At 37.0% G+C, this 18,558-nt stretch overlaps 1 protein-coding gene and 1 pseudogene across 1 annotated transcript; one reads left to right on the forward strand and one right to left on the reverse strand.

The window, feature by feature from the left end:
- Window positions 1-6,091: 6,091 nt before the first annotated feature.
- LOC133724415 (developmentally-regulated G-protein 3) lies at window positions 6,092-13,747 on the forward strand. Its single transcript, XM_062151135.1, has 10 exons — window positions 6,092-6,270; window positions 6,895-6,948; window positions 7,038-7,211; window positions 8,645-8,716; window positions 9,772-9,831; window positions 10,526-10,635; window positions 11,448-11,747; window positions 12,256-12,447; window positions 13,237-13,288; window positions 13,407-13,747. Exons 1-10 carry the CDS (start codon window positions 6,229-6,231, stop codon window positions 13,455-13,457), a joined length of 1,107 nt encoding a protein of 368 aa, XP_062007119.1. The 5' UTR covers window positions 6,092-6,228; the 3' UTR covers window positions 13,458-13,747.
- Window positions 13,748-15,738: 1,991 nt separating this feature from the next.
- LOC133717751 (cytochrome P450 704C1-like) lies at window positions 15,739-18,157 on the reverse strand (annotated as a pseudogene).
- Window positions 18,158-18,558: the final 401 nt, after the last annotated feature.

Raw genomic sequence — 18,558 nt, forward strand, 5'->3', positions numbered from 1 at the left:
TACGGTCTAGTTTGACAGAGAAAAGATTAGTGACTGTGGGAATAGCAGGTGAAGAAGAGGATGAGGAGGCCATGGTGGTAGTGTTGGGTTACTGAGGGGAAAGGTTGGAAAGAAAAAAAAAACAGAGGATCAATTGCTGTTTAGCGTTGTGGCTGTGATACCATGAAAGATAGGATAATAACAGAGAGAAGTCTGGGAAAAACTCACACACCGAGGATCCATTGTATTGCCGTATTTATATTACATCATACACAAGCTATAAGGTAAGTATTAAACATAAAGATTCACAAACAGATTTACAAAGAACTAAACGTAGGCAGCAAGTAGACTTTGCCTCTAAGCTTAGAATCAACTAGAAGATTTGGACTTGATCTGCAAGGAACGAAGACTCTGTTCATCACTTGCATCCGAACCAATATGTATGTGAGTATTCAAACTCTCTCTTATTTACATATAGTCGGCAATCTAAATCCATTATTTAAGAATTTAAAAGTTAAATAAATCATTAAAGATAATTTTTGCAAAAATTCATTGGAAACAAAAATCATTTACCATTCGATTGCATCAAACTAGTGGACGATTGTGATGAGAATGTTAACTTTCACCGTAGTTAATTGTTCATTTGTTGGATGTAATCAAATGAGTGAACGATTTTTGTTGACATTGAATTTTTGCAGAGATAATCTCTAAATGTTGGTTTAACGTAATGGATTTAGATTGCCGACTGTATGTAAATAAGAGAGATTTTTGATGCTCAAATACATACTAGTTCATATGCAAGTTTTTTTTTTTTTTTTTTTTTTTAAGACAGTAGATAATGGCTTCCATTGCATCCCAATAGCAAAATAATTACTTTAAATGCATGAGTTATAAAATATTAAGCCCACTACATAGTAAAATGGGTAAGCTAGACATGTAGTTCTATATATATATATATATATATATATATATTTATATTTTGGCTGTGTTGCAGCTCCCAGATGAAGATGGAGCAAAGGAGAAAGTCATGTATCTTGATTTCTCAAGAGCTTGTAGTCTTAGGCCAGACAAAATGCTTGTGATAGCAAAGAGTTTTCCCTTGTATGGAGACAATGTATTGAAGAATGTGACGTATGGTAGAATTTCTCATGCAGAAATTTTCAATGAACAAAATAAGTTTTTTTTTTTTTTAAAGTGTAAAAATTATAGTACTAACGTAATTCAGTCATTGAAATTAAGAGAGCGTAATCAAATCGATCTCCTGCAGTAATCTCAGAATCCAAACTCCAAATTATTACAATGCTTGAAATAAAAGTAGATAGAAATAAGCCATCCTGCTGCAGCTTGCTCCCTAGCTTCATCGCTTCATCATTCTCCCAAGGAATCTGGCTTCACAGCTGCAGAGGTCACTGATGCAGAGGCTGGGGCTGGCTGTCTTGCTGCTGGCTTCACAGCTGCAGAGGTCACTGATGCAGAGGCTGGGGCTGGCTGTCTTACTGCTGGCTTCACAGCTGCAGTGGTCAATGGTGCAGAGGCTGGGGCTGGCTGTCTTGCTGGCTTCACAGGGGCCGAGGTGACTGGTGCGGAGGAGGTCAGTGCGGGGGAGGTGACTGGTGCGGGGGCTGCAAGCTGTGGGGAGGTTGGCTGCAGTGGAGCAAGCCTATCCAAGGCAATTGAACAAAATAAGTTATATGTTGAAGCAATTGCAAAAATAAGTGATGATGGAAGGTTTGGTCTTCTGATATTGAATGTTGTTCCAATTAATGCTCCAAACTTCACTATAATAGCACTTCATGCTCTTGCAAGGGAAAAAGAGATTGTGTCATTGTGAACTAAAATGATGGTCAACCTCATGATGAAACTTAAGGGCAACATGATGACACAAAAAATGTTTATTTCAAGCTGTCCAAGGATGAAGTATAACAGTTGACATTTGAGATGTCTCACTTTCTCCTTAATAGTGATGAGGAAATAAACTTCCCAATAAAAGGAATGACAGGAGCAACAATTGCCAGAGCTATTAAAGAAATTTCCTTCTCAATTGGTTCACTTTGGTGTGCGCTAGATTATGGACACTTGCATCGAATTTTAGGACGATGTACAAGAAGAAAACCATTGGCCAAGATGAGATGATAACAGCCTTCACTCATCTGTTTTTGTACGCAACTGCTTTTATTCTAGAGCAATTGAAGGAGTTCAAATGACCAAACAGTAGGAGTTTAAGCATTGCTGGCCTTGTTATAGCTACTTTTCGAGCCTTGTTTTGGGATGCGAGATCACGAGTAAGTGGGCATCAAGAGAGCGCAAATGGTTCATGTGGCCATTCTTCCCTGCCACTGTGGGATTGATTGTAGAAGCAAACCAAGTGGCCGTCTACGTGACATGCATTGTTCATCCAGAAAAGTCTCTAAGAATGGTTTTCTCTGCCCTTCTTTTTCATGTTTTCTCTGCCCTACCTCAGAGCAGGATAGCATTTTTCGCCCACATGTTTGAATTTGAGTGTAAAAAATCTCTGAAAGAAACATTTGATAGTTACAGATTAAAACTCACTTATAATGCTATCAAATGTTGTTCAGATTCTCCAACATATCAATATCAAAAAATGAAACTTTTATGAAAAATATTAAGAAAATTTTGAATCGGTCAGTGTCAAGATAGAAACGGTCATAATTGTATAAAAAAAAAATGGAATGTGGAGAGCAGTTTCATTCCATACAAATTAAAACTCCTTCATAATGCTATCAAATGTTGCTCAAATTTCCAATCAGTAAATATGAATTGGTTTGCTTAAATTCCCCCTTCATAGTTGTTCTATTTTTAGCTAACTTTTTTGCAGAGATATTCTTTTTCATTTTTCTTGAAATGTGATATTTTCAAAAGCTTGTCCAGAATATTAACAAGTTTGTTGGCCATGGACACCACTAAGACTCTTTTTTTTTTTTTGAGAAAATAAGCCATCTATTAATAACCAAACAGGTTACATATCATCGGATCCAACGTTCCAGACCGTCAACGAGAGGGACAAACATGAGCTAAAAAAGCTCAACCCCAACCCAATTTAACCTATAACCAGACCTATGTATAACGATACAACCCTGCCACCTGCATTAAGATGAACTGTTTCCACCCGTTCGGACACCGCGTTCTAAAACAACCAGACCACGTGTAAGGGTGATTCACCATCACGCTGATAACCAGAAAGCACCGACAAACGACCAGAAACATCAAAACAACCAAGACACCAAACAAAGACAACGACACTACCTACTACCTAGAAACACCCAAACCCTCGCTCACAAGAGGAGGGACTTATTTTCAACAGTACAACCAAAACCAAACAAGGAAAAACTAAGCAAACCGAAAGCAAAAGACCACCAGAGAGACCCACGAACAAAGGCCCGGCCCAAACACCGGCCACCTCCTCCAGCAACAGCAAGCGCAGCAAGCAAACCAATCCCGCCTTCAGCGAGCCCCATCACCACCACGCTGCCGCCGGTGTTCCCCAGCACCACCAAAACACCGCCAAGCAGCAACAAGCCACCGCGCCGAAGCCTTCAGTCGCAGAAAGGCCTTGTCACGCCATAGCCAGCCCCAACACCAGGCAGACGACCACAAAACAAACCCAGACCAAAGCGAAGACAGATCCCATTCGAGATCTCCACTGCCTTGCTCCGATCTGAATCGCCACAGCCACAACCCACGCAGGATCGATGACGCCAGAAACCATCACCGGAAAGCCGAAGACCGTCGCTGCTGAACCACTGCCTCCGCCCCGGATCCGAGAAAGACAGATCGAGAACAATCCGTACCGCCCGAAACCGAGAAAAATCCACCCTCCCTGGACCACACCGGTGCCCTGAAGGCCCACAACAACTCTGAATCATCAATCCTCTCCCGGGCCAGAACACAGCGGTAGGGAACGCCGACCGTGTTCGGCCGGGAGAGAAACACACACCGTCGGGTTTTTTCCTTTTTTCCTAGGCGCGTGAGGCGCGTTCTAAGTGGCTAACCCCGTATGTTTTAGCACACCGGCCACTAAGACTCTAAGAGCACAATGTAGAGAATAAAAAAGTATACCTTCTGCGAGACGCTTCACCATAAGTATTTTACACCCTCTATTAGTAATTTACACTTTGAGTGCAAATATCTCAAAAAAAAAACGTTAATTTTTTAAGAATCTTTTAAAATATTCATGATAGAAGTTATATAGCAAGGTGGAAGAGAAACACTTGTAAGGTGGAAGAAAGATGTGGTGCCTCCGTTGATGCCACTACCTCTATTGCGTCTCGATTGAAATGGTGGGTTGCCTACCATATCATTAATTGAACAATGAGTCAGCATTGGGAATAGCTAGGTAGCTTATATTCTCTTGAAAGTGAAAGAATTGTGAGTGCCTAGAGTAATTTTTTTGAGCGCCTGAGGTAACATTTTGGTTACTCTGTATATATGCTCAATGTCCTTGGTTTGAAGTCAGAACTTGCTAATGTCCATTGTCTCTGCAATTCTGATCTTTGAATGATTTTTTTGAATTGATTCCTCTTGCTAGGTCTAATTCTAAAAAAAATTGGAAGTTGAAAGAAAAATGGAAAGAAATTTGGATGAAAGAAAGTGTGCAAACTACAAACACAATGTTTATGTATAAGATATATAAATTATGACTTGATAATTTCATTTAGCAAGTACTGATCTTTTAGTGTCTGAAGATATATACTGATAATTTCGTTAAGCTAATATCACTTGGTGTCTGAAGCTCTAGTTATGAGCTGAAGGCAAATCACTTATATTAATTATTAATTGCCATAGCAATCCAGCTTTTGATCCATTTCAACCAATTAAGTAGTTCATTCAGACAAGTAATCCTAGATATCAGATGGCACAAATGTGGCTATTGCTGCGTGCTCATCTATGTTTATGGAGTCCAAGCCACATTTATTTGCATATTCTGAGGACCTGACAAGCCAACAAACCCGAAATTTCATCTCAAAAAATTTTTGGGGAGGGATTTTGCATGCTTCTATACAATGGGAGAGGGTAGGGTGTTGCCCATGTTATTCTTACTCTCATTCATGTTTTTATTACTCCGATTCTGATGGAGTTGAAACAATAATTGAAGGACAGATATGCAGATTCTCTATGAAGTTTGAGTGGGTTGCTGCGGACTACAATCCTCCATTAGGTGCATCACTTGGTCCTAACGAAGCAAGTTCTCATGCTGCGGGGCTCACACAAGGTACTGTTAGTGGTGTAGAGAGACATGATCGTATTTTTATGGCATGGGTTGAGTATCAGATCACTTCAGTGAAGCACAAATAAGAGAATTGCTTCAATCATTTGGATCACCTCAACAAGAAAATCTAACGAAGAAGACAACAACACACTATATTTAGCAGACGACGTTATTTATGAAAATTTTAGACTAGATTGATGAAATTGGACTAGTAGAAGAGAGACTGCAATCTGGCGAAGAAAATAACAGTAAATTAGAGAGACTGTAAAAGTACTAAGGGAAAAAGATGACTTTATGAGTTTTTTTATTTTATTTTTTTTTCTTTTAATTAAAAGAGAATCAAAGTGTTTCACTATGCAATCATTAATAGGAATAATAAACAAAAAACCAATTGAAAACAAGATACATAAATTATTTTTTAACAATCCTAATTGAATACTCATAGACTTATGAATTATACAAGAATATTTAGAACACCATAGAATTCTAAATACAATACACCCCCTAATATTAATTCAATTATAATAAAACGATTTAATTCGATATTCTCTTAGTTTTTTCAAAGGACAAAACCGAAAATTTGCATTGAAATGATCGGTTTTAGTTAGTTCGGTTCGATCTTTGTTCTCCGCCTTGATGCGGTGAGATTTTGGCCAGTTTTCAATTTTTCGATATCTAAAAGTTCAACCTCTCAACAAATTGCAAATCAACATACAAGAAGCGTGTTAAGATGTTAATCTTTGTTTAGAAGAAAAAAGAAGAAAAAGAAAAGGGCTGTAATTACAAATAATAAACAGAAAAGGGTAACAAAAATATTTACCAAGATTTCGAGGGGTGTCGAGTGTAATTTAACCCTACAATATAACACCGCATTTCTTTTCTAGCGCCTTCTTCTTCGTCTCTCTCTCTCTCTCTCTCGCTCTCATAGAGCAGCACCACTTCTGCAAAATCTTTACTGTTCGATCACAACCCTTCCATACTCCTCTACTCTCTCTCTCTCTCTGAGCTAGTCTGTTTCAACAATGGCGACTGTTATGCAGAAAATCAAGGACATCGAAGATGAGGTACTTTTCCTTCACCGCAATCTCTCTTGTTCTTTATCTGCCAATTAGAAACCCTAGAACTCTAAGCTCCGTTTCGTTAGTGAAAATTCAAAGAAACTAGCACTGTTTAGGCGGCTTTAACCATTCTTTGTATTCGTGTTTGAGATTATGAGGCTTAATTCAGTTTTGTGTTTGCATAGCTTAGTTCAGATGGTTAAGAAATCAATTCGAATAACAAGTAGAATAGAATGGAAACTGTACAAATTTGCATACGCGGTGATACTTCTTAGGCTAGTTCGGATTTAATCTCCATCACTCAAATCTAATCAAGAAATTGAAATATTTGAGTGTGGCTTTTGTTTTCTTGTTGAATTAATGGCCCTGCTGATTGTTAAATTCAACATAAAACTTGAACAAACCAATTTTGGTTTCTTTGGTTTAGTTGTGAACCTACCTGATCTGTATTTCACATTTTTTAGTTCGATTATGAATATCTGTAACTCGAGTTTTTTTATTTGATTTATTTCTTTTCAATCAACTGTTGAAATGTGCTATGTTGTTTTCAATATGCTGCATCTGGATGTTGTAAATTCTCTATTGCGATTTAATTAGAATACTAATGTATTTCTTTTTTTTTAACTGCAGATGGCTAGGACTCAAAAGAACAAGGCTACTGCCCATCACTTGGGTTTGCTGAAGGTAAGTCTAATTGTCTTCTTTGCAGTGTCATTTGTCATTAATTGGCCTTTGAGAAGTGATCCTGATATGGTTCGTTGGTTTGTTGCTAGGCTAAACTTGCAAAGTTAAGGAGAGACCTACTTGAGCCCACAACGAAAGGCGGTGGTGGTGCTGGTGACGGTTTTGATGTCACTAAAAGTGGAGATGCAAGAGTTGGTTTGGTGGGTTTCCCTTCAGTTGGGAAATCTACTCTGCTGAATAAATTGACTGGGACTTTTTCAGAGGTAGAGTATCTCATTCTATACAAATCTGTTTGATACATTAATTTTCTTTTGTATGTAAAGTAGAAGCATATAGTCTTTGATTGAGATCACTTATTATGTTTAACTGCTGTGACATGTCTGATGTCTCTACTATTGGGCCAAATTCGGACTTCTAACTTTTTATGCAATATGCTGGGATTCTTTGCCTGGTGTTTGATGACCATATTGTACTTTTTCAAAGTCAGGTTCTGGTTCCAAAACTTTTGTTTTTTAGAAGCTGTAGCTGTCAGTCTAGGGATCTCCAGTGGAAGCAACTTCGTAAGAGACACATAGGTTTTTTTTTTTTTTTTTAATTAAATACTAGTGTTTTTACCACTTGAATTTTTTCTTCAAAAAGTGTTTTATATAAAGCACCTTTTAGCTCTTGTGCCAAACACTACCAAAAGTGCTTTTGATATTCTGAGATCGCGTTTGTCAATTCTAAAAGCAATGCCAAATGAGCCCTTAATGTGCATGAGGAACATGTCCTGTTCTTTCCTAAACTCCATCTCATCTTTTGAGTAGCCATGATCCATATTTGGATGGAAATGTGCATATTCTTAAACCCCTGTTAGATGTTTTATTATATGGTTAATTATTCTTTTATATTGAAAAGTTATTGATGCAAACATAGTGGACAATATGTCCACTCAAACATGTGTCTGACCTCCAACCAACCTGATGCCATAAACAACATAAAAAATGAATTTTAGAGACAATATTAAGTCAAAATAACATACTACATTATCTAAAGTAGACAGGTGAGGGATTAAGAGACTGCTGCCTTCCACTTTGCATGGGTCAGGAAATGACGTCCCAAAATTCACAGGAATATGTAGACCTCAGTGATGCTAAAGACATGCTTTATCTCACAAGCCCTTCACTTCCACTCTCACAAGCCCTCTTGTTTCATGCCATTCGCACAACCCATAAAATAGCCAGCATACAACAACTCCCCACATTTTTCTATTTCCCCTCCAAAAGCAAAATGCTTTACTACAAGCATGGGATGCAAAAGTTAGGAGTCATCCCTTTATATTAGTGTCAGTTTATGTCAAAGCTATTTTCCCAATGATAGAAAAAGGTGGTCAGTACATTCAGCCCCACTTCTTCACATACGTATTGATTTGAACAAAAATTAGGCCTCCTCCTGTGAGTTTCTTTGTAATTTGGGTCTTTTGCAACTTTCCTTCTATTTTAGAAATTGAGTTGGGGGGTTGGGGTTCTTTATTCCTCCATTTGAGACTAATGTGTATGCAAGTGATGAAACTTAAAAGCTTGCTTGCTGTGTGAGATTTGAATGATATTTTCATTCTTCACCCTTGGAATAAGATATTGGTAACCAAAGATTATGAAATATCCTATTTATTAAAATTCTTGATCTTCTAAAGTCTGTATGGTGTGTATGTTTACAGGTTGCTTCCTATGAATTCACTACCTTAACCTGCATTCCAGGTGTGATTGTCTATCGAGGTGCAAAGATTCAGGTAGTATTTCTATTATTTCTGGTTATATATGACCTATTACCATTTGGTTATAATAATCTAGATTCTAGAAAGAGAAACTAATTATGCAATATTTATAACTGTCTTATTGTCTTGTATATCAATTGTGTGTGTGTCAACTGTCAACATGCATATGACATTCACACCTATAATCATGCTTTTGTATATATAAATTTTCCCCAACATAAGCTTCCCAAATTCCCGTTCCTATAACATGATTTTTGGAACTCAAAAATCTTTGAGAGGTTTTGTTTCATGAATGACTGAGTCGGAAAATTAGAAAATTCAATAAAATATATCGGCTTTTGGTGTTCCACGAGCTGTATAAAGTGTTTTATGGTCTAAAAGTCAACAATTTTTGTAGTCTTTTTCGTCAGCTATATATGGCTCTTTTAGAGGAGATTTGACAATTGAAAAGAAATGTGCATATTCTCAATGTATTTCTGCTTGTATTTGGATTTTCAATTTAATTTTTGACTTCAAAAACAAAAGGAAATGATTTTGTGAATGGTGAACCACAATTGTAGGTAAAAGCTGAGGTGGGTGGCTGCTAATTAAGCTACTTGTTTTTCTAGATTTTTGTTACCTTTGCTTCTTTTTGTTATTCATGGTTATTATGTTGAGTTTTTCAGAAGTCATTTTCATTGTATTCTTGTAGCAAAACTATATGTACAACACTATTTATACCACATTCCTACACTCTAATAGACATGCAACCCACACATGTAGAATATAACAATTTTGTAGTTTATGAGTGGGCTGTGCCGTTCTTAGTAGCCACCACTTACAGCAGAATATATGTTAGGCTGCGATGTACATAATATATATACACACATATAAGTAATTATCTAGATTATGTTGGATCATGCCTTGACAATATATCTTTATCTTTCAAAATGTATGTCCTGGATTTCATGGGGGCCGAGTTTTTTGAAATCATGTCGCTCATTTTTCACTTGTTGATACAGGCTCATGGGGTTCCCCTATTGTTAGTTTTTGTTTTTTAACTGTTGCAATTCTCATTCTCTAATTTGCAGCTGTTGGATCTCCCTGGAATTATTGAGGGTGCAAAGGACGGAAAGGGTAGAGGAAGACAGGTAATGTGTGGAAATTTATCCCACATTTATTTTGAGAAGACCATATATGATAAATTTCAATGCATTTATTCATTATAACCACTTCAGTGTATGATATCTGCATTCCGCTGACCCCTATGATTTTTGTCCCCAGTAAAGAAGTAAAGGGGAGAGATGAGAGAAATGAGAAAAACAGAATTGTAGATGAAAGGGAGAGTGGAAGTAAATCAAAACTAAAATCCACTTAGATGAATTAAATGCTCCTATATGAAAGATCCCCTAATGTAATTCCATTGGGGGCTAACCGGAGCCCACTTGGGTCCCTTTAGCCCTCATTTGCTCATGCAAAAGAAGTACAGTTTGTGGTTAATGAATAGACTAAAAATTGCCAAACAAACAAATGTTGAACATTGTCTTCTTATATCATATCTTCATTGCTAACAGAAAGATTGGTTTTGGTTGTTTAAACCTATAGGCTAGCTTAAAAATGATGTCGATAGTTATGAAGATAGTAACCAATATATTTTGTAAAAACTGCCTGTGATACATGCAGCTTTCTTTATGAATGCCATTGATATGTTTAGTTAGATTTGCAATAACAAAGGCTTGAGGATTGAGATATGCCTGATATTGTATTGTTAGGATAGAAAACAAGTGTTTATCCTTTCTGAGTTTGTTTGTGTTCATTTGGCCTTTATGGCTTTATGTCATCCAGGTTATCAGCACTGCTAGGACATGCAATTGCATATTAATTGTTCTAGATGCAATAAAGCCAATAACTCACAAACGTCTAATTGAGAAAGAGCTTGAGGGATTTGGCATAAGGTAATCTTTGTTGTTCCCATTGTTTTTGTCTGTATAGGTTTAACTTTCATATAAGTTTGTAAATCTGTATAAGTTTGATGTTAACAATATTTGTCAGATCTTAAAAGCATCAATGCATTGTCAATGTTGTCCTTTCATACAAACAATAAGATAACATGTGTATGTGTACGTGACTTTCAGAAGTTGTCCTTTATCAGTCCTGAATCGAAATATGCTAGCTTTTAATAATGTGGTGTAGTATGGTACCTTTTGTTTACAATATAGAAATTTCATTTTCCAGTCTTTATGAAGTATTGATTTACCAATTGTCTCCCATTTTTTGAAAACAGAAGTTGTATATGAAACCTGCCTAGGACCTCATACCCGCTCTTCTGTTGAATACATATTCTTGAGAAAGTACCTAACTCTATCTGGTTTTGAAAACCGCTTCAGGTGTCTTCAAAAGGTTTAGAAGCTATAGTGCATACTGCTTTTCGAATGGCTTTTTCTTTCTTTTTTTTTTTCTCCGCGGGTTTGAACAACAGGAGCTTGTCACTTTTTCAGTCACTGAACATAGCATATTGCCATTACATTTTTCTTTTGGTGCATACGCCTTTGAGCTACTTAAACAAACAAACCCAAAAAAAAAAAAAAAAAAACAAAAAACTCAGTCGGTTGTCTCCATGCACACAAACACATGTAGGTAAATGCTCACTAAGATGCATGTACATGTATATGTAATCTTTGGTCAAGGTCTCTAGAGCCTTTTTTCTTCTAGATCCTCTTAGAGATTTTCTACTTCATATGATTGGCTAAATGCTTATTCTGAGCAGGTTAAACAAGGAACCACCTAATCTGACCTTCAGGAAGAAAGAGAAGGGTGGGATCAATTTCACTTCAACGGTTACCAACACACATTTGGATCTTGAAACCGTGAAGGCGATTTGTAGTGAATATAGAATTCACAATGCTGATATCACTCTTAGGTTTGATGCAACTGCCGATGACCTCATAGATGTAATTGAAGGCAGTAGGGTATACATGCCCTGCATCTATGCTGTGAACAAGATTGATCAGATTACTCTTGAAGAGCTTGAGATTTTGGATAAACTTCCTCACTACTCTCCAGTCAGGTAACTTTTTACGTATGACCAAATTTAATAATTCTGCAGTGAATTATTGTTGCTAATCTAATTATGAAAGTAAGAAAATATTGAATGTTCTATTTCTCCTTGAAGACTTAAGCTTAGTGTTGTGATTAGTATCTTGGAAACTTTAATGGCCTGCTGGAGAAAATGGCCCAGTTTCCAAAAATTTCTGCGAGAGAACTATTCCAAAGTATGACAATTCTACCATGTGTCAGTTATTAGAATTTTCTTTATCATTGTAAAGTATGTAGTGATTAAGAAACCTTGTTATGTTTATTATAACTACATTAAGCACCAGGTTTTGTGTTCAATCATACTGTTAGTATACAAAGCATGAAAATAAGGAATAAGTTGTTTTTAATGAGTTTAGTCAATAGTTCTAGCTTGTAATCATCTGTTAATTTCGACTTGAATTGTGCAGGTTCATATTTCTGGCATTACTATTTTAGTAGTTTCTTGACTTGTAATTGCATTTGCCATGACTCATCTGCAGTGCTCACCTAGAGTGGAACCTTGACGGTTTGCTGGAGAAGATATGGGAGTATCTCAATTTAACTCGCATATACACGAAACCTAAAGGGATGAATCCAGATTATGAAGACCCTGTGATCCTATCATCTAAGACAAGGACAGTTGAGGATTTCTGTGAGCGAATTCATAAAGATTTTATTAAACAATTCAAATAGTAAGTATCCTCTCCTAGAATTTCCTAGTTCCATTTTTTTTTTCGTTGATAATGCTCTGGCAATGGGAAAAGGTATTTTCTATAGTTGTCTCGTTATCTGTGCAAAACTACAGTTTCAAAGTTGACGATGTTAGGTTACTTCTTGGATATTAAGGGTTTTTCCATCTTTCCTTAATCTAAAAAAGTCAACAAAAACCTCTAGAAAGGAAATATTGTATTCTTGGCATCTTCTGTCAGCTTTGAGTTGGTTGATTTTCGTATTAAGGTTTCGATTTGATGGCTTTATGTTACTTCTTGGACATTGCAAGTTTTTCTCATCTCTTTTGTTCTGTTGATATGCACATCCTACAACTTTTTTAAACATTCCAAAATGTGGGATTGATATATTCTATGTCTTCAGTGGCATTAGCATTGTTTTCCTGTATGCTCTTTCTCCTTCTATTTGTTAGATTCAGTGCAGTTATGGTTTTCCCTTCTTCTTTTTTATCTTTTTTTTTCTTATGGTCTAACAAATAGAAGGAGAAAGAGCATACAGGAAAACCGCCCATTTTGCCGTACCAGATTACTGTTGAATACAATATCTGCTTAGACTACGGTAGTCAAACTTTTGTCTCTTAATTGATAAAATGATATTAAATAGAAGGTATAGTTCGAAGTCATTGAGGACTATCACTATTAGATATCCAAAATGGTAATGAGAACATTAAAACTGACAGAGTTTTGGATCAGGGGCTATCAATATACCCCATCTTTAGTCATGAAAGTTAACATTGCACTTTTTTGTTGCAGTGCTCTGGTTTGGGGGTCTAGCGCGAAACACAAGCCCCAAAGAGTTGGAAAGGTTGATTTTATCTCAATTCAGCATGTTATCTCTTCTGTTTGCTTGTACTTCATTTATTAAAATTAATAAATATTCCTTGTGTTAATCAAATGCATGTATTGTGTTGGTTTGGCAACAGGAGCATGTGCTTGAAGATGAGGATGTTGTTCAGATTATCAAAAAGGTGTGATTTGGCAGGTACTCAGAAATATGTGCAACCTTAGCATCAAGATGCCGTTTGTAGGACTAAAGCTTTCGAGTCCCATCGCTTGTACTTTGCAGAGTATACAGCACTCTTTTTGTCTGTTCTTTTAGTGGTAAGGGTAGTCAAAGTTTAAGGCAGCTTGTTAAGTGATATCAGGGAATCTTACTGCACCTTTTTGTGATCAAAGCTATTCTTGGTAGTGTGTTCTTTGTGATACTAATGAATATCATCTACTATGAGGTTGAAAGATTGCGCATATACGGAAGGAACTTTTTGACTTTTCTTGTTATGATATTTAGTTCTTTGCTATGAGTTAAGCAACAACTTGGCTCTTTTATTTTCTTGATGAGAAAAGTAAAAACTTGTTGCATTAGTTTTGAGTTGTCACTACTATCACAAGCTGGAGGTCCTCGTACTAATGTGTAATGACCAATACGGACCTAACGATCAAAGATTTTATTCCCTTATGTAAAAAGTAGATGGACAGTGATGTGCATTTTTTATTTTTTGTTTTTGGCAGGAGGGTGATGTGCAGTTAGGATGGGGCATTGAGGTTTTTTATTTTTTATTTTTTTTTTAGGAAAATCAAATATTTTAGAAGAACGAAAGGAACAAACCAAGCAAATTCGGCCTATAGAAGGCAAACAAACTAAACAGAAGCAACAAGCCTAAAACAAATCGAAAAACAACTTGCAAAATCCAAAGGGCAGAACACAAAACCGAAGCCTTCAAGAGGAGGTGTTGATTCTCCATTCCACGATAACAGCATGATTAGTTGAAGAATGCATTAGATTCAGGGATAATAATTTGCTTCTAACAGTGTTGATAATTGCCTCAAGAATATCCATAGAAGGCTTGCAATCATTTCTATAGATTCTCTTGGGGCATTGAGTTACCAGACAACAAGAGCCAAGTAAATATTTATCACCTTTATTTTATTTTTTTGGGCATAATAAAAGAATTACCCCACGTTCGGTAGCAACGCGTAGCATGACTTTTCCCTGTGTAAATGGGAGATTCCGACTTACCTAAAGTAGCTCGTCACCAACAATATCTACAGTGCAGGTCCCCAACATGTATCCGAGCAGGATTTTTAGCATAAACCCTTGCTGCTTGGCATCTTTAGAGAAAGATTCAAAATCACTCCTTGCTTGTTTCTTCACAATTAATCCATCTGATTTTGGATTCCTCCAGTTGGCTCAGAGTTGCTCAAGAAATTCCAGGTGGAAACAATCGAACTTGTTCTGGGGATTATTTGATATTTTTGAAGTTTCAGGGTTTTAGGATATCAAGCCTGTTGAACTAAAGCGGTAGCTTATAGCTGAGCAAAACGTGCAAGGTATTTGATGTCGAGTAGGTCAGATCATATCCCATCGTTCAAGACAACGCATGCATCAAATCCGCTCTTCCCATAGAATCTCAACAGTATGGAGGACTGTACCATGCAGTAATGTTGATAGCTCTGTTAAGATTCCACCAAGTGATGACGAGCTTCAGATTCGATTTGAATTCACCAAAGAAAACGAACACGCTTTTGGATCAGATAATGAAGACAGTGAAGTTCTTGAAAGTTTTTATCTCCCCCAAAGTGAAAAGGTCATTACCATCCATGCTTCTGAGTTATATGGCGAGGATACTACAAGTATTATGCAATCTCATTCGGTATGCTTGATTGTGGACTTTGTTAACACCCATTTCCCTCCATTAGATAAAGAAAAAATGCTTCCTATTATTGTGGACAAAATAATCAAGTTGGTTCATGACTCGATCGGCTCCTTTCCCTTACCTCCTAATCGTGTGATTGTTGTGAACCGATGTGATGTGGTTACGGTTTACCACTGTATAGATGGTCCCAGACGCCATTTTAAACGTACAAAACACGGGAAATGTTGCGTTTGTATGGATAAGTATGAGATTGAACTTGATGCTAGTCGACTGCCTTGCTTGCACGTTTTCCATGGAGCTTGCATTGTTCTTGTTGCCCCATTTGCCGAAATCCTATACCAGCTAAAATAGCAACATGGTATTAATAATTTGGCTCATCTGTGGATGTCGTATTTGAGCCCGTTTTCTTCTGTGCTTTGGAAATTTCTCTTTTCTAGCTGTGATTCTGGTTATTCCCAAAAACAATATCTAAACTGCAATTAGGTGCCGTATGTTTTTTCCAATTTGAAGCCCACCTCTTTTAATTTAAAAAAAAAAAAAAAATCATTGAAACATCAGCGACAAAAATCATTAAAAATGACATCTCTGATAAAAGTGGGAGCATAAAGAAGCTTTTATTGTCACAAGGACTCAAGGAGAAAGCAACAATACATGTTTATTGCACGATAAACATTATCTAATAGGCAATAGAGTTTTATTGCAGTGAAAGATGTGTGAAACAAAACATATAATCCAACTTTCTTCATGCTCAAACTCTTGGAGAGGCATTAACATGAAGACCTCCATCGATATGGAGGGTCATCGTTGTCTTGTAGTTGACCTCTTTTTTCTCATCACTCATCTCGAATTTGTAGCAACCTAAAAGCACAGCTGAAAAGATCTGCATCTGCATGTAACCATATTTTTTTCCTAAACAAATTCTTGGACCGGCCTACGTATTCATAAAATGTCATTAGTTAGTATCTGATAACTCAGCGATTATCTAGCAAATAACAAATTTGTTTTTATTTAGATTTCTTACATGGAAGGCTGTGAATTTGAAAGGGCTTTCTTCTTGAAAAATGCCATTTTCGTCAAGCCATCGGTCTGGCCGAAACTCTTCTGCATCATCACCCCATAGAAATTTCATCCGGCCCATTGCATAAGCTTGGTATACCACCAATTCTCGTTTTTTAATACTAAACCCATCTGGCAATGTATCATCAGAAAAACAAACTCTCGCATCCTATGAACGAATGAAAGCACATCAAAATTATTAACTAAGAAGTAATGGAGCAACTCAAATCCTAAACTGCAAAAAGAATATTAGCCGGCCTTGATATTATGCAGTACATTTATTCAATCTGTAAGTTACCATTGGAACAGCAGGCCGGATAGAGTCTTAGTGTCTCGGTCAAAGATGCATGGAGATATTGCATTTTGTTAAGCGATTCTTCAGTAAGGTTGGCTGCAATTTCGTCGGCGCTTGAAGTATTATTCAGACCTGTTGCTTCTCTAACTTCCTGTGCGATCTTTTCTTGTATTTGAAGATGCTTGCACATCATATAAAGAAACCATGAAAGACCACTAGCTGTTGTGTCTTTTCCGCCAATTATAAAAAAAAGGACCATGTCTCTCAAGTATTTTGGATCAGCTTCTCTGGTTTCCAATAGCCTTAAGATAAAGTCTCTTTTCTTTAACTGCCAATTAACCTCAACATATCAGCTACATTAATTAAATGCGCGCTATATCAATTCAATTTAGACGAGACAGATAGCCTGGAGGTAACTCACAGATGGCTCATCTTCTGAATTACCGATTGTTTCAATCTTGCTGTTTACTAGTTTGTATAAGAATTGATCCACCACTTTCATATTATTCCTTATCACTGCTTCCCTTCCAATGTTTAAGAATCGTTTGATCCTCCAAGAGATGTCAGCAATCCGATACAGGACAGCTTCGATGGCTCTTTCATAAGCCTTCGCAAACTGGATACTTTCTTCATTATTTATTCCACACATGGTGTCTAGATCGATACCAAGTAGAACCTTGACGATCGAGTCAAAGGTTGCTTTTGTAAACAAATCCTTCCAACAAACCGCACATTAATCTATCTGCATAACAAACAAAACAGCAGTGCTATGTAATTTTTTTGACACATATTGCAAACTCACTTGGATCTCTATTGCTGCATCGCGGGTTACAGCTTCAGAGATTATCATAGCAAGCTTTACTGCATTGGTTTTGAGGATTTCACTGCTGAAGTCTCTAAGTACTTTGGTTGAGAATTGAGAGCTTGCTGCCTTCCTCTGATGCCGCCATTTTTCTCCATCCACAGCGACGATCCCGTCACCCAAAACATCTGACAGAATGTTGTACAGGTACAATCCCTACAGAGAATGATCAAGAAGAAGTGAAGTAGCAAGAATGGTGTACGTGCAAAGTTAAATATTATTCAACTAGCTTCACCTTACTCAAGTGACTTCCTCTACTAGTTGAGAGTTCAATAACACTTATAAACACTCTAACACTGTTCTGTCTTCCAATGTGTGACACAAAAGACTATATTGAAAAATTCAAAATAGAATAGATTAATTTCTCCGATCCTTTACATACCTTGCCATAGTTTGCAAAGTTTGTTTTAAGAATGTATTCAACATTTGCAGATCCTGCAGTGTAGACAGCATATCTGAACAAGTCGAGCATCCTATAAGTTTTGTACTTGCATGCAAGCTCAGTCATGTAATGGTGCAGCCTTGGAACATTGATCAGTTGGTGTATGACAGTTCCGGCAACAGGAGGGTATTTCTTGTTGTTCTTCCGCAGAAAGATTACTGCCAAAACAAGTACTGCTAATAAACCTATTGCAATGGGAGGTAAAGGAGTGGAAAGAAAATCCATGGCCGGTCGACGTACTAATGGGATATTGAAGATTATAGAATACCTCTACGATGATGTAGTTAAAACCAGAATAGCAATATTGATTTATATTATCAAATCTACGTAGACTGCGCACTAGTGTTGAGAATGAGAACAAGAGAACAAAGAACTCAAACACAATAACTGGATTGAATGACTTGATTCTTTATTGAATAACAGTGGCTATTTTATAGCCTTACATGAATAAACAGAATAGCTAGAAAGCAGCCCACGTTTACAGAAACGTGGTAGATGCAACAAGGAAAAATCAAAACAGAAATCCCTGAAGAAAGTGTCAAAGCTGTGAACAACCTCCTGAAGACTAGGGACTTATTTAAACTGAAACTGAAACCCAATCATCAATAATCCCAAAACTACCAGGAAACCAAATAACCCTTCAATCCTTCCCTTAAACTTACTGGAAATTGCAGTCAGTTTACATCAGGAACTTTTCCAACACCCAGCAACTCTCTTAACTTCAGAAAAGCATCGAGCTTCAGTGGTTTGGTCATCAAATCTGCCA

This window comes from Rosa rugosa, chromosome 1 (assembly GCF_958449725.1).
Source record: "Rosa rugosa chromosome 1, drRosRugo1.1, whole genome shotgun sequence".
Lineage (NCBI taxonomy): Eukaryota > Viridiplantae > Streptophyta > Magnoliopsida > Rosales > Rosaceae > Rosa > Rosa rugosa.

What these genes read in the sequence shown, in the direction of transcription:
- LOC133724415 (XM_062151135.1), top strand. Translation starts at nt 6,229, where the DNA reads ATGGCGACTGTTATGCAGAAAATCAAGGACATCGAAGATGAG. An exon ending in TGACTGGGACTTTTTCAGAG is followed by an intron (nt 7,212 to 8,644) that starts GTAGAGTATCTC and finishes GTATGTTTACAG; the next exon opens with GTTGCTTCCTATGAATTCAC. An exon ending in ATCGAGGTGCAAAGATTCAG is followed by an intron (nt 8,717 to 9,771) that starts GTAGTATTTCTA and finishes TCTAATTTGCAG; the next exon opens with CTGTTGGATCTCCCTGGAAT.